General features: G+C 31.0%; 1 protein-coding gene across 1 annotated transcript in view; it reads left to right on the forward strand.

Moving 5' to 3' along the window:
* LOC144844964 (protocadherin-15-like) overlaps window positions 1-13652 on the forward strand; it is a 41852-nt gene extending 28200 nt beyond the window's left edge. The window contains exons 24-38 of the mRNA XM_078702080.1: window positions 602-726; window positions 1082-1191; window positions 1874-2032; window positions 2416-2546; window positions 2738-2956; window positions 3420-3646; window positions 3980-4177; window positions 5364-5453; window positions 5744-5791; window positions 7160-7198; window positions 7912-7932; window positions 8447-8483; window positions 9185-9261; window positions 9440-9941; window positions 12362-13652. Of these exons, the coding sequence (XP_078558206.1) occupies window positions 602-726; window positions 1082-1191; window positions 1874-2032; window positions 2416-2546; window positions 2738-2956; window positions 3420-3646; window positions 3980-4177; window positions 5364-5453; window positions 5744-5791; window positions 7160-7198; window positions 7912-7932; window positions 8447-8483; window positions 9185-9261; window positions 9440-9941; window positions 12362-12739 (2361 nt within the window). The 3' untranslated portion in view covers window positions 12740-13652. The remainder of the gene's footprint in view (window positions 1-601; window positions 727-1081; window positions 1192-1873; window positions 2033-2415; window positions 2547-2737; window positions 2957-3419; window positions 3647-3979; window positions 4178-5363; window positions 5454-5743; window positions 5792-7159; window positions 7199-7911; window positions 7933-8446; window positions 8484-9184; window positions 9262-9439; window positions 9942-12361) is intronic.
* Window positions 13653-16389: the final 2737 nt, after the last annotated feature.

The following is a 16389-nucleotide window of genomic DNA, read 5'->3' on the forward strand; positions in this document are numbered from 1 at the left end:
AATAGTGTAGACAGAGCTTTAGATCCAGTAGATGTGTTCAATGTTTGATACCTTACCTTCATTTACATTCACTTCAGCATGCTTTTGTAGTGTTTATTTTTATGGTGTTAGTTTTGACTCTGTGTTGCTTGGTTGATTGTGTTTGGTTAATTGTTGGAACAGCTTATTGGTGAGTATGGATTCTGGCTTGACTCCCACTCTTTTAATTATTATAATTCAATTTTAAAGGCTTAAATCACATAATCTATGCTGGTTGAATAAAATACAACTTGTATACTGTATTCTATATTTCTGTATACAGTAGAACATCTTTCGGAGTTTGTTTCTCCTGAATACAGGTTGAACATAGTGTTAAAACATGTATTACATCTTGTTCATTTTGCATAAAAGTGTTCCTGGATAGAAGAAGTTTTTATGACTTTTTTCTAACAGTACTATGTGATTAGGCCTTTAAATGAATAATGAATGTTTTTTAAAACATAATTGGCCTGTTTTGTAATTTTCTTCTTCAAAAATCAAAATTAGTGTTAAAGCCTATTAAATTATTAATGCATTTATTTTATTTTTTGGATTAAAAACCATATTTTTTTATAAAATGCAGTTAACTATCATTGCTGAAGACATGGGTGTACCACCGCTAAATGGAACAGCATCCATCTTTATTGAAATTACAAACAGAGGGGTGGAATTCTATGAACAGCCTAAATTTCTTCAACCAGAATACAGGTAGGCTACTATAATAATACAAGTGTTTTTTAAAGAAAAAAATGTATATATTTTATTAAAAGTTCAATTTTAGGAGAGTACGGTCCTATCTTGGGCTTTGAGAATCTTTTCCTATTAAAATTTAAATTTATTGTGAAATTATTTATACATGTAATATAATTGCACTGATGAAAGGCTAGTGTTGCCCGAAAGCTGTACAAATTTTTCTGGCTGTTTTTACTTTATTGTTTTGATTTAGCCTTTTGCTTATTTTATTTTGTACTCCATTGAGATCCAGACACTGATACTAACAGCATTGTCTTTTTTCCAGTAATTTGCCTTTGGATTATAATATATAATTTAACTGTTTTTATAGCGCAAATGTAACGGAGAACTCTGTAGTAAATACAACAGTGACAACAGTACAAGCACTTGCAAACCAAGGAGAAGTTCTTACATATGATATTGTTAATGGTAATGAAAATGGTAAGTGTAATTAGGTTAATATGGTAAATGTGTCTTGGTTGTTGATATGCTTGCCTTCAAATCTCATAGTTCTGGTTCAATCTCTAGTCTGGTGCTAGTCAGAAATATTATTGGATGAAGCTGTAAATCCTGTATTACCGAATTGTGTGGAGTAGCTTTGCGTCAGGGTGTTGAGTAATTGGTCAGTAGTTACAAACAATTACAATCCTGCTGGTGCAGTATCCACTCCTTGGACTCGAGTAGGGCAAAACATCTAATTACTGTATTGCCAAATTACTACAAAGTATATAGACAAAAACTAACATTTGTAATACCACTAATAGGGAATAATTTCCTTGATTAAGTTTGGTTTGGTTTGTCAATACATTGCCACACATAACCCTCATATAAAAACAACATAGACTACACTTCTTTCTGACTAAGCCTAAGATACTTTATTTCGTCCCCAAAACAAGTGGAAATAACGGTGCTTGCCTCATACAAAGTTAAATCAGTAACGGAAACACAAATATCAAAACTATTCTATCCTAAAATCATCAAGTCAAATCATCAACAAAATTGAAAAATAAGTTATGTTTAAATAAAATATAATTTAAATCAACAATCATATAATATATATAATAAAAAGAGCTCTGAATGAAACATAATTGAAATAACATAATCAATTTTTTTTTAAATTTAGGATTCTTTTGGATCAATTCTGCGAACAACATAGGAACAATCATGACAAAAACAGTGATAGATAGAGAATCAACTGCTGAATTCAGTCTCACCATTCAGGCTGTGGTTGTCACTAACAACCCAATAGAAATGAACAGTAAAAGAAAACGCAGAGCAGAAGGTATGATTCAAGATTTAATAAATAATCAAATATATAACTGAATTAAACATACTGAACAAATTATAGTATAGATAAAGTACAAAGAATTGGCTTATGAATAATTATAAGTCTTATTTAAAGCATACAAAAGTGATTTTTACAGATTGTAGCTGTAGCTTGGTGGTTGACGTGCTTGCCTTCCAATCCCAAAGTCCAGGATTCAATGCTGACCTAGTACCAGGGTTGTAACTCACGACTCTTTCAACTTCACTCCCTAAGCCTCAATTAAGACTTATTTTATAAGCACAATAAATTAGTCTATCCATCCTGTAATTGGTGAGTTACTCAATGTTGGATGCGTATAAAATAAAAAAATATTCAATTTTTGTTGTATCCCACATCAGATCTAAGTGTGACTGTTATTGTGGTAGAAGTTGGTGATATTAATGACAACCCACCAATATTTGAACAATCATTATATGTTATTGGCGTGTCAGAAGGAGCAAGCTCTGGCACTGCTATTGTAACTGTTAAGGTATGTATTATACATAAAACTAGTTAGACAAAAAAGGTTTATGTGCCCAAATATGGTAGTGATATGACATCATTGTGTCCATATATAGGAACATCACATTATTTTGTCATATAAAGTTTGATAGTGTAGACAGAGCTTAAAGAATGAGATTTACATTTTTCCTATTATGTTTTACTTTTAATTACATATAGGCAGTGGACCCAGATGCGGATAATAATATAGTAACATATTCATTGCAACCTTATTCAAGTGGCTCAGAGAATGGATTTAAACCGTTTACGATTAACGATGGCAGCGGACGTATCACAACTCTGGAGAAGTTTACCAGTGATAGTCTTGAAACTTATAAATTCACTGTCCTTGCCAGTGTAAATACACAAGAGTTTTCTGAGGCCACTGCAGATGTCTTTGTAAGTATTACATGTGATGTTACAGTGGTTTTAACCAGCCATGAGGTTGGTTGTACACAACTGTACAGAGATTTCTTAATCTTGCATTCACCATACACAATACAATTATCTATTTTGACATTTATTAAAATACCATGTACATTGCTACCCAGATGTTCATTCATTTATTACAGGCAATTATGCCCGACTTTATTTATCTGTAGGCCCATAGATCCACAAATATTATACAGTCATCGTGGACTTTTTTAAAATATAAAAATACTGTACACATCTAGAAAAATTAACATAGGCATAAATATTTGTTAGTAACTTTTTAAGTTTAAGATTACTTTTTTAAATTAATATTTAATTGTAATTAATTATTATTACAAAACTATTTCTTTGTACGTCATTGTCACCCATTCATCTAAAGTGTGTTGTTCTATCAGAAAATATACTTTTAAAAGAATTTTTTATATTTTAGGTTGCTAAAATCAATGATAATCATCGTACAATATTAGTTCTTTCCACGTCGTATGATGATGCTCTACAACATGAAATCAACAATGAGTTACAACTGGAGAATGTCCTAAATGCAGAGGTTGAGATTTTTGATATAAGGCCAAGCAGTGACCCTATTAACACTGATAATCACTTCTATGCAATTAATCGAGATACTGGGGTGCCACTAACATCAGATGAAATACAAAAGTAAGTTTGATATTGTGTTATTAAAGCCGCATCCTACATATTTTGGATCTAATTTAAGGTAAAAAACTGCATTTTATGTAAATTTAAGTACTATATGGACTTATTGCGATACTTTTTTCATCTTTAAATGGTTAAAATGTGAAATATAAGTCGATTTTAATAATTCATTTTACCCATCTACCATTAGAGAGCTGAATGTTAGCGAATGATGTGTCTTGGTTTTTGCCATTTGTTTCTGTTTTGCATTGTGTCTCAGGGCAACAATTTTCTGTTTATTTTATGCAAATGATGTAATAAATGGAATTGAATTTATTTCTAAATGTTTGTTTTCAGATTGATAGACCAAAACACTGATGTCCTGGCCGACACGATCCTGCCAGAGGGCGCCTTTTTAACAGTCATGCAACCAGAACAACAAGTCCAAACTGATGATCCGTGGCAGTTGGAATATATACTTATTATCATCTTTGCCTGCCTTCTGTTTATCTTCACATTCCTTGCTATTGTTGTTGTGTACGTTTCATGGAAAAAGTAAGTATTTTTGCAATTTAATTTTAAAATGAACATGTACATTTACATATGATATAAAATAAGTGGAATTCTTAAGCTCTGTCCACACTATCAAACTAGTGTGATGTGCCCATATATGGTAGTGATATGACATCCTGTCCATATACGGGCACGCACATCACATTTTTTGTCACATAAAGTTTGATAGTGTAGAAAGAGGTTTTAAAGGGAAGAGACTGCATACAATTACATTTTGAATAAATAATAATAGATTAAAAACCAATTTGTTATTAAATTATGGAATAAAATTGTTAATGTAAACAGACGTTTTGTATACTCTCTTAACAGAGCTTCTACAGACAGGTAAACTACACATAAATATTATCAAATTTGGGATCCTTCTTTTTAAAATTATTAATTATATCATATTATTATTTTCTGTCCTAATTTGTCTTCTCCCTGGTAAAAAAAAAAAGGCGAAATTTTACTAAAATAAAGTAATTCAGTTTGTATTGTATTTTTTAAAATTTTTCTTTCCATCCCATAAATGGCAAGTTTCTTCGTTGTGATTGTGATTAAATCAATAAATATATATAAACTAAAATAACTAAAATATATATATTTTGGTTGTGTAATCTTAAGTTGATTTCCATTTGATGTGAGTTATTTATACTCAAATCATAAAATAATAAAGTAATACTACAATACACATAATAGGAGGTGTTTAAAAATAAAACAGACAAATTTCTTATTTCTGCCTCAAAATAAAATATTTATTATACGAGTACTTTCGACCATAGGTCATCATCAGGTACTGGTTCATCCTACAGATTCAGAGATGAATTGAGTATAAAGCTCTGTCTACACTATCAAACTAGTTTGACAAAAAAGTATAATGTGCCCAAATATGGTAGTGATATTATCATTTCCATATATAGGCACATCACAATTTGTTGTCACATAAAGTTTGATAGTGTAGACAGAGCTTTATACTCAATTCATTTTTAAGCATGTTGAAAAATGTTTATTCCATATAATTTTCTTTTTTTTATTTTTCAAGTTAAAACAGAACAATTTTATAACTTATATTAATTCATATCAGTATCATAAATTGTTCTGTTTTCTGTGTAATTTACTTTAATTTAAATTATTTAGAATAGTATTATTTAAGGAAATTGGTTGGTAGCATTTTCTGTTTATTTTTCAGACGTCAAATGGAGCGTGAAAAACAAGCTAGGATGTATGTGCCAATGTACACTAACCTGACGGCAATCAACGACCCAAATGCCACAGAAATGTAAATAAACAATTGTATTAAAAAAAATTATATATATTCATTAAATATTTCACTATTTTTTACAAAAAATTAATGAATTGTAGTATTGTATAAATTTGTTTATATCCCATGTAAGGAAATCAGATAACGTATATGCTTTTGAAAGATTTGATTGGTTTTTGTATGTCAATTACATATTTTTTACAATTGTATGCATTTATTTTTTTTTTTTACACAAACATAGTCATTTTTTAAAATTTCCTTTATTTTTCTCTAAAATGAGATATTATTTCACCTTTTCCATGCCATAGGGATCTTATTCGCATTTCTGAACTTTCCAGTGATGTACATCTCAGGAGGTTAGCCCTTAATTATAAACTTGTGAATATTCAATTAAGGGTTGGACTTCATTTGCTTAGCTCCTCCCATTAACCTTCCCTGGTGTTCCTGCTATAAATTTTATTAACTTTTTTAAAAACAAAAATGCATGCTTACTAATATTGAGAATAATAAACGGTTTAAATTTATTTAATTTTTAAGTACTAATATTAATCAAATACAACAATCATTTTTAATATCTTAGATAAATTCTTATATATATATTTTTTATTAATAATTTGTCTTTTTTGTCTATCTTTTAATTATTCCTAGCTTTTCTTACACTTTACTTGTTTATTATTGATATGCACTAATGGTTTCAGGGGCATAGTAATATATGTTAATACTAATATATGTATACTATTACAAACAGATTTCTGATATTGTCATAGTGACCAACTGTTATACCACTATCACTATTTTGCTTTCATTGTTTTATCATTTTCTCTACTATTTATTTTCAATCCTTTTATTATCCTCTTAACTTCAGTATATTACAAATCTATATCTAGATATGTATCAATTGTTCATTACCTATTCCTCCCATTATCTAACTCTTCCCTGTTTCCCTTCAGCCTACACTCTCTGAATCATCGCACCCATTTTATGTGAGTTCACATTGCATGCAGTTTTCTTTGCTTGTCCAAATTCTCACAAATATTTTATGTCATTAGCATCGCACCTCTTTAAACGTATCAATATGAAAAAGTTGCTTTGTCAATAAAAATAGTTTTTTTTTACATTTTTTAAACTTGGGGGTAGTTATAATTACCTTAGTGAGTAACGCCCCAATGGTCGATTAAAAATGGATCTTTAAAATACATATAGCTGAATTTGAATTTTGAATTTCTTTATTTGGTAAAAAACAAAAACATATAAAACATAGAATATAGAAAAAACAATGCACAGATATCTTGATTACAAGGAATGCCAAGAAAAGTTAAAAACTTATTTCCACTTGGGTCCTAAAAACAAGGAACTGATAAAATTACATTGATTTTAAAGTACTATGTAAAATGTTGATATGATGCCACAAATTGTATTATGCATGGAACAAGTGTGTTGTGTTTAGGTTTAGTTGGGATTTGTCTTTATCTATAAACAAAGCAAATAAATTAACATTGCATGTCTTTAATGCCACTGGTATATTCTATGCTTGTCACACAAAGCAACTCAATTAATACTAATCTACATTCTTCTTTATTAACAAAAGCTTTTTTATTTGTTGTTCCTTAATCAAATACCCTACTAGCATTTTTTCATGATACATTAAATGTGCATGATAAATGCTTAATATTATTATATTGAAATTTACAAACATTATTACATATTTTTTGTTATGATTTCAGATCAAATCCTGTCTATTATGATGATCAGTCTGTTCAAGCGTAAGTATTGCATTAACAACATTTTTGTTATAAGAAATTTAATGTTATATAACTTGTTTATGCTGTAATTGTTTGTAAGTAGGACAGAAACCATCTAACCAATTACTCAACTCCCTGACGCAAAGCTTCTCCACAGTAGTTACAAACATTACAATGCTGTTGCAGTACCCGCTGCTTACTTGGGCTCGAATCTAACCCCTAGCCATCACCGCAAGCTTGGTGGTCTAGAGGTATTATGAATGCCAGGCTAGTGATCTGGAAGTGGTGGGTTCGAGTCACACCCAAAAATTACTTCCAAATTTTCTCAATCATGCTGGCAACATGTTTATGTTAACCCACTATCAGGTCATTTTTCCAATTAACGATATAGTATTATAGTATTATCTTTATTTGTTGCACCGTATTACAATATGTTGATTGTTGTGTATTTTAGTATGTAAGGTGGTTTAAATGATGACATTTGCATGATATTGTGCATCCATATTAGCAAATAAAAGTTGCAGGGGTTGTTGTATTTCAACACAATTTTGCATGAGTTTTAGGCCAAATTATCTGATAATTGTAGAAGAAATAAATTAACCCGTTTCAAAAACAGATTTGTAGAACCAATACAGTAGCCTACAAAGCAATTCTTAGAATCTAGTTAATTCATCATCATTTACTGTTTTTTCCTTTTTCCATTACCATCATGCACATACTATTCCATCTCATAGGAGTGAGCAGTTATTTCCAAAGTGAGTTATTCATTCATTCATTCATTTGTCTATCACTTCATGCATTTTCATTAATTTGCCGATTTCATGTTGCATTTTTCACCTTTGACACAGAATGCAAGACTCTAGCCATGTCAAGCGGAGATGATTGATGTTTGAATTATTATTCAAAATATAATTAACTTTCTGGTGTTATTTTAAAACACTTTTCTTTGAGAATATTTTTTATATTTTCTATATAAATAATATATTGTTTAGATAATTATTGTGTTGCTTGTTTTCAACAATTGGATTAGTGCGTTGTGCTTTGAAGGTATAATAATAGCACATTCAGTAAACAGGTATGCACGTCACTAAGCTTGTTATTACATGAAAGAACATTGTTTTTATTGTTTCAATCGTGATATGAATTCATACGAAAGTACATTTAGCAGACATTCAGACTATTTTTTAAAATGTTAAATATAAACATTTTTGTTTTCAAGTTCTTATGATTATCTAATTACCATATTATGTTTTAATTTTGTTTACACAGTGGCGCACCAACATTTTTAAATGCAAGACAGAACCATGTAAGTTATTATTTGAGTAAAATTTACTACTGTATATATATATATATATATATATATAAGAGTCGCTATCCAATCGAGTTCGAACAATACCATGAAAGCCCCAGTGGTCTAATGGTTAGGACATCTGCATATCAAGCAGGCGGTCCGAGTTCGAGTCTCGGTTGGGGCGGCTTTTTCTCATTCTCACAGATTTCCTCATCTTTATCGTTTCAAATTAATTAATTAAATTTCAGTATATCACCGGGCGGTTTAGAATTAATGTTCTTTGCCTGTTGTGTTTATATATGTATATATAAGTTGTGTTTATATATATATATATATATAAATTGTGTTTATATATATATATATAAGTTGTGTTTATATATATATATAAGTTGTGTTTATATGCATATAATATATTTACCGTATTTATACTGAATAAAAAAAAAAAATTATAACATTTATTATTACTAATTAATTAACATATCACTATAATGAATAACATGAACAATGATCAATTAGAAGAAATACATTGTTTTTGCTTAAAATGCTTTGAAATAAATTAATAAAATTAATTTGGAATATAAAGATCATTTTAAAAACAACAAAAACTAAAAATCAAATGAAGTTTTTAAATAGAAGGGATCCTTTCCTTGCCATGGTTCAATTACAAGTAAAAGAGTAAATCTGATAAAAGTAAAATTATTTTTATTTTATTCCAGATTCAACGTTCTCAAGCAGAAGTGTATGATAATCCAGCATGTACTATGGAAAATGGGGATGTTCATTCTCCTCAGAGGTATGTACATTTAGCCTCAAGTTGCAGATCATATTTATATTTCGCTTTTAAAGAAAATTACACATTTTGGTAAATAAGATCCTCTGTAATACTACATTGCAAAAAATATTGCTATAGACAATTACATGTAATAGAGATTTCTGTTGTTATTTTAAGTAATACCTTTATATAATTTTAGAGAGGAAACTGAATCTGAACAAGCTGATTTAGTAGGCAGTGGTCCCCCAAGTTACACAAGCGAAGAGAGGGCGACAGCTTCACCATCACACCAATACAAGTCCATATCAGAAATGCAAGACTTCACAGATGCAGCAACTCTTGAAAGAAAAGAGATGCTGTTGTATGATCCACCACATAGGGATGGCTACTCATCGTCGCCAGAGGGTCATAATGCCCCCGCAGCCCCTTCAACATCTCCACCTATGTCCACTCCAGTAACTCTGCAAGGGGTGTACGTAACCCCAGCCAAAGATGTCGAACAATATAATCCACCAACCATGTCCAGTTTTCAACCTATTGACCAACAGCCACCACCCTCCAAAATGGACACTGACAATTCGCCTCTGCCATTTGATTTACCCCCACCCCCAGAGTATCCACCACCTCCAGAGAACTATAGAGAAGATGATGAATCAAGTTATGGCAGGCCTAGTCTTAGTTCATGTACAGAAAGTGAAGAGGTAAGATTCATATGCCAATAAAGACACTTTTATTTTGCTCCATTTTGATAAATGTACTGCATATAGAAGCCCTATTAATGTTACAGCAGAAAGCCCACAATGACAAAGATTTGATAGTTGGAAATTACATTATGTTTAATGCGTGTTAATATATTTCCCCTGTGGCAACCTGTCAGATTCATTGAGAACAATATATTCAATTCTAATTGTTGAATATTGCTTTTGCTTTTAGGAAATCCTCGAACTACTGTTAAAATGTGTGGATAAAAAACAGAGTCTACATATGAAAATATAAAAACAAGAAAATTAATTAGTTAGATAATAACTATTTTTATTGGTCATTAGGCTGTTGAATTTGTCTGATTGGAAAACAAATGCATGGTAACATTTTATAAATTAAGGTTTTATTATGTAACATTAATAGGGCTCCTGTATGTATTGTTTACCTGCAGTTTGTACCTATATTCCAACCCATAACCCTCAGCTTTAATTATGATATACTGTAACGAGCAAATGCATTATTTAGTTTTTGGTAACCTGGTACTGCATTGTGATTTTTGCATACATTCTTGTAAATGTTGTGGAATTTTAACTCTAGGTTCCAACATAGGTAGTTAGTAGCACCCTAGACTCTCTTTATACCATCACTGCATTGATACTTGTTTGCATACTGTACCTATCCTCTGGTGCTAGTGAGAGTACATAATAAATCTCCATCTACACTATCAAACTAGTTTGACAAAAAAATGTGCCCAAATATGGTAGTGATATGCTTAAATATGGTAGTGATATGACATAATGTCCATATATGTGCACATCACCTTTTTTTGTTACATAAAGTTTGATAGTGTAGACAGAGCTTAAGAAGAAATATAGAGAACCATACTAATAAACATACAAGTGGTCAACGTATAGACTTAAAAATTCTGCAATATAACATGGATTTTAAACATAGAATCATTCTTTTTTTGGCATGACCTTTGGCATGACCTTTAGACATTAAACAAGCATACCATACATTGCATGGTCATTTTTATATATTTTTCATTTCCTTTCCATTTCATAAAACATAGGAATATCAACTTTAACAAATTAACAGGTATTATTATCATCATTTTATTATTAAGTGCATGTTTTATGTTGAAATATAAACTAAAGTTTATAACTTAAAAGTTGAGGTGGCAGCTATCTGGAAGTGAACTTATAGTAAATTTCGTCAATATTTGTATTTAGTTTGGATGAAGATTAACCTGCTCATCTATCTCTTTATTTTGAATGCATTTCTTTTCAATTTAATTTGCTTTATACATGGAGACTCTCTAACTTATTTCTCCATGCTTTATATTACTATGTAAAAGATCACTTTTGTACTTAAATTACTTTTTAGGATTAAACAAATCTTCTTTTCTTCTAAACTACAAAACTTACGAGGCCTTAAAGTAGAAATAAAAGCAGCCTGAATAGAAGTGCACTTTTAGTTAACAGAAATTGTAGAAATAATTTAATAACTGTCTGTCCTATTTTTAAAGATATTTCTTATATATTTTTCCTATGTTTATTTTTATTTTGCTGCATATTTTGCTTTTTTGCCTTATTTTTCATATTTTCCTTGCTGTGTTTTTGTAATCAAATCCATAATTTCAATCCTATTTTTACATTTTCGCTTAAAAACCATCTCAACTATCTTTAATGATAATTTGTTTGCCAGAGATTTTTTATTACTGAATTCAATGAGTCAGTTTTAAGAGTAGAGACATGAAATAAAAAAATGGCAAACCATCTTTTTATTGAAATATAATACTACAATAACTCCTTGAAAACAGAATCTGGGGTGGTTGGGGAAGACTGAGGCTAGACTTATACATAGGTTGTTTTGCATGGAAATTACTAAGCTCAAATCTGCAACAGAAAAATAATATAAAGTGAAACATAAATTGTATCTTTAGTATTCAGGCATTCATGGTAAAATTTAGTAAGACGCGCTTTTGCCTTCTGTATGATTAAAAGGGGAATTGCTATTTATCGAATTGGAAAGTTATATAGGACAGTCCCAGATACCATGTCCTTTACAACACAAAAGAAAAGACTAAAATTATTACTAGAACAGTTACTGAATTAAACTATATATATATACAGTAATGCATCAATTAAGGGGACACCTTGATGACCTAACAAAATTCCCCTTCATAGGGTGTCTCCTAAACTGTCGTGTTATAAAAATGTAATGCCCATTCTTTGAAAAATGTCACCTTTATAACGGTTTCCCTTATATAAAGGTCCCAAAAAGGTGTGCTAATGTATTACATGTACTACCTATCATAAGACATGCCCCTCCATTTAATTTATGCAAAAAAATATGGTAAAAACGGTTCTATTTATATTTTCATTTGCTTTACTTTACGGTATTGTTATATTTTCAGAAGCAACAAAACACCTTATACAATTCACAAGTTGGTATGATGCCACCACCTGTGCCGTTTGCATCCCAAGATCCCGTTGCCACTCCGTTCGGATCCTGGAATCCTGCAAACAATCTAAAGCTGAGGCATATTGAAAGACGGGATCCCGATAGAACAACTATTATTGCTACTTATAAAGTAAATCACAGCGTGTCTGGAAAAACAAACGAAAAACTCGACACAACGTCGATTAGCGATTCGGGCGTGAACAGTGAACACGGATCTCCTGCATCGCATTCACCACAAGAGGGCAGTTTTAGTTCCGACGAGGTTGAGTCAGTTGAAACAAAAGAACAATGGGGTGAAAATTTAGACAATGTACAGATTACAGCGTTGTGATATTGATTGACCAGTGGATGATGGATGCTTTAATCTCTTATTAATTATGTATTTAATATTAATTCTGAATAAATTGCATCCTTTCAGTTCTTATGATACAATGATTAATTCATTAATTTCAATAACTAGTATTTAGGTTTATAATTTATTAATTGATGATGGTCAAACTACAAATATTGATTACACGCAAACACTAGTGTAGTTTCGCACACACTTGTCAAGTTAGTGTTTTTGTAAAAAATTAAATATAGAAAGCATGTTTACATTTTAACTATAATATGTATTGTGTTTCAGATACAGTAGAACCACTATTAAGAGGATACATTTAAAGTTCTGTCTACACTATCAGACTTTATGTGATGTGCCCAAATATGGAAGTGATATGCACAAATATGGTAGTGCTATGACATTATCATGTCCATTTATGGGCGCATCACATTTTTTTGTCACATAAAGTGTGATAGTGTAGACAGAGCTTAAGCCCAACAAGTGTCCCCTGAATAGTAGTGTCCCCTGAATAGAAGTGTCCCCTGAATAGTAGTGTCCCCTGAATAGAAGTGTCCCCTGAATAGTAGTGTCCCCTGAATAGAGGTTGGTTGTATAGTTATATATACATATATATACATATTGCCCCTTGTTCATTTCACATCCAAGTGTCCCTCTAATAGCGTTCTACTGTGTGTACATTCAATTGATGGCAGCTACTGAAAGTTATATTTTAAAACAATATTTAATTTACAGAGTACAGTATTTAAGTTGTTTAATTTATTTCATCATATAAATGTTAATTGAAAGTGCAATTAAAATTTTGTCCAAATTTATATTATGAAATCTTCCATCCATTGTAATAATTATTTATTATAAAATTAATCATTATATTATTATCCACATTAAAAGCTGTATGGCTTTGTGTTATTATATTTTGAAAGAGTGAATTCAATTTCATATATAGTCCTAATAATTATAAGACATTTATTTATTATTTATTATTTATAGTATTTAATAAAAAAAAAACACAATACATTCCAAAAATCAAATGAAATTTCTGATTTTTAAAATATTAAAGTAGTGTGAAAAGGACAAATGCAGCTAAAAATGAGATTGTATATTTATAAAACATCTATTACCTTGATAATAATTAAATAAAATAATTTGCTAAAAACATTTTGAATACTTTTTATTAATGTAATATAATATTTGTATTACCAAGTTGCTATTTAAAATGATATGCGAATACACAATATTTTGAATAGCTATATGATATATTATTATTGTTTTATCCTATTTATTTAAGTGAAAATATATTCAATTTGCTGACAACTCTATAATAATTCTTTACATATACAAATAGAACCACTTTGGGTTCCAAAGGCGTTGACCATCAATTTGTTGTTGTTTCACACTGTGTCCCCTTAATATGGGTGTTCCAAAGGAGCGGTTCTAGTCTAAAGGTACATTCATACACGGAGTAGTTCAATTCAAATTAAATCATCTTTCGTTCGTAAATCATCTGTGAAATGTACAGTACCTCCGATCCAGTTTTCTTCGTTTTAGTAAAATGTATTTGTTGGGTTAAGCCTCAAGTTGGATCAGCTCCCTGGTTGGATCTAGACGACCAACTGATAGGGTTAATTGCTGGGGGTCTAAAATAATGGTGGGGTGCGCTGGGGGTCTAAAATAATGGTGGGGTGTGCTGGGGGTCTAAAATAATGGTGGGGTGTGCTGGGGGTCTAAAATAATGGTGGGGTGTGCTGGGGGTCTAAAATAATGGTGGGGTGTGCTGGGGGTCTAAAATAATGGTGGGGTGTGCTGGGGGTCTAAAATAATGGTGGGGTGTGTTGGGGGTCTAAAATGATGGATTTCAATGAGGAGGGTCCATAATGATGGGTTTTGCTGGGGGTAAAAAGATGGGGGTTTGTTAAAAAATGAGGTTACTAGGGCTCTAGCATGATGAGATTCGCTGCAGGTCTAAAATAATGCGGTGCGTGCTGGGGTTTACCTATACTACTGTTGGCATTTTTTTCAAAGTTTGCGAAAATAGTGATGCCATTCGATATAGCCCTACATACTTATTCTTGCAGTTTGTAATAGGTACTTTTAAATATCCCCCTTTCCCCAACACTCTCTCCCATCCTCTCAGCCCGCCCCCCCCCCCCCCCCCCCCCCCCCATTCAAGAATATCTGAAGTGGTGATTTAATGGATCAAACATGTGTGCCTTATATAATATTTAATAATAATATTATTACAAAATTATGAAGTAACTTTAGTCTCACGTTATAAATATGAGGCACCAAATGTATCCTATTTCAATGAGTTGTTATATTTAGTTTTTTTTCTCGATTTTTTAAAAATTATTTTGTTTTTACATAATCTTGTGAATTTTATAAATGCAATTTAAAATAATGTAATATATGGTTAGCAATTATAAAGTGTATAATATTTCCTTTATTTTATATTAAACTGCGAACTGTATAGTTAGCAGCAGTCGAGTAGTAACATTAGATTTTATTACATACAGTAGACCTACATTTTGAGTAAGAAACTTTATTATTAATTTCTTATATTCACGTTTTACGCACAAACAGTTTGTGATGACGCGTCAATAATTGTTAAATACGTCATTAAAGTGTTGTTTGCTAAACGTGTTTGATGCTTTGATGCGTCAAAATTGGTTGCTCATACGAAACGCGTGTAGAGATGAATAAGAAACGCTATATTGCGTCAACATTGGTTACTCATTCGAAACGCGTGTAGAGATGAATAAGAAAACGCTATATTGCGTCAGCATTTGTTACTCATTCGAAACGCGTGAAGAGCAAACGAGGAGCCCGGATTCAAATTTGAAAGTTGTGTCAATCAAATTAGTAATTCGATTTTTATTTGTTGATGACATAATGGTTGTTTTAATTTTGAAATATTGATGATCGGACATGATCGTGCGTGTAGTTCGTTCTATAGGCCTATTATTACCCAAGTATATCCAAGGTGGATTCACGGGTTTGGGAGTTGTCGAAGGCTGGATGAATGATGACTGAACGATGGGGAAACTTCGAAGTTCGTTTTTTGTTTCATTTCATTTGTTTCAAGTTTTGAATCATATATGCGCCTTTCTACCGTCTACTTCACAGATGATCATGGTCTAAAGCTCAAACTTTATGTGACAAAACAATGTGATGTGCCCATATATTGACATGATGATGTCATATAACTACCATATTTGAGCATATCACTACCATATTTGGGCACATCAAACTAGTGTGATAGTGTAAACAGAGCTTAATGTTAGCGCACATGCCAAAGTCGTTGGTTCAAGTATTTTAATTCAGTTGACTAGTCTAAGTACTTGAAAAATCAGCGAAAGTTTTATAAATAAACAATTACAAATCCTATCCCACCAATTGATTACGTTAGTTGGCATAGGTTTGTTGCAATGTATTATTGTAGAAATATGTGTTTCCAATTGATTTGAACACAAATTATTTATCTATATAAAGTTACAATACTTTTATTTAAAAAATCAATTTGAGATTGGTCCATTAAATTGTTTGTCTACTGATAAGTTTTTGTATGGTTTATTTTGTTGTAATTGTTTGCTTTGATTTCAGGTATTTACTTTTTTTTTACTTGGCTGAACCTAACGTATGCGCTA

Source organism: Antedon bifida, chromosome 6 (genome assembly GCF_963402885.1).
Source record: "Antedon bifida chromosome 6, ecAntBifi1.1, whole genome shotgun sequence".
Classification (NCBI taxonomy): domain Eukaryota; kingdom Metazoa; phylum Echinodermata; class Crinoidea; order Comatulida; family Antedonidae; genus Antedon; species Antedon bifida.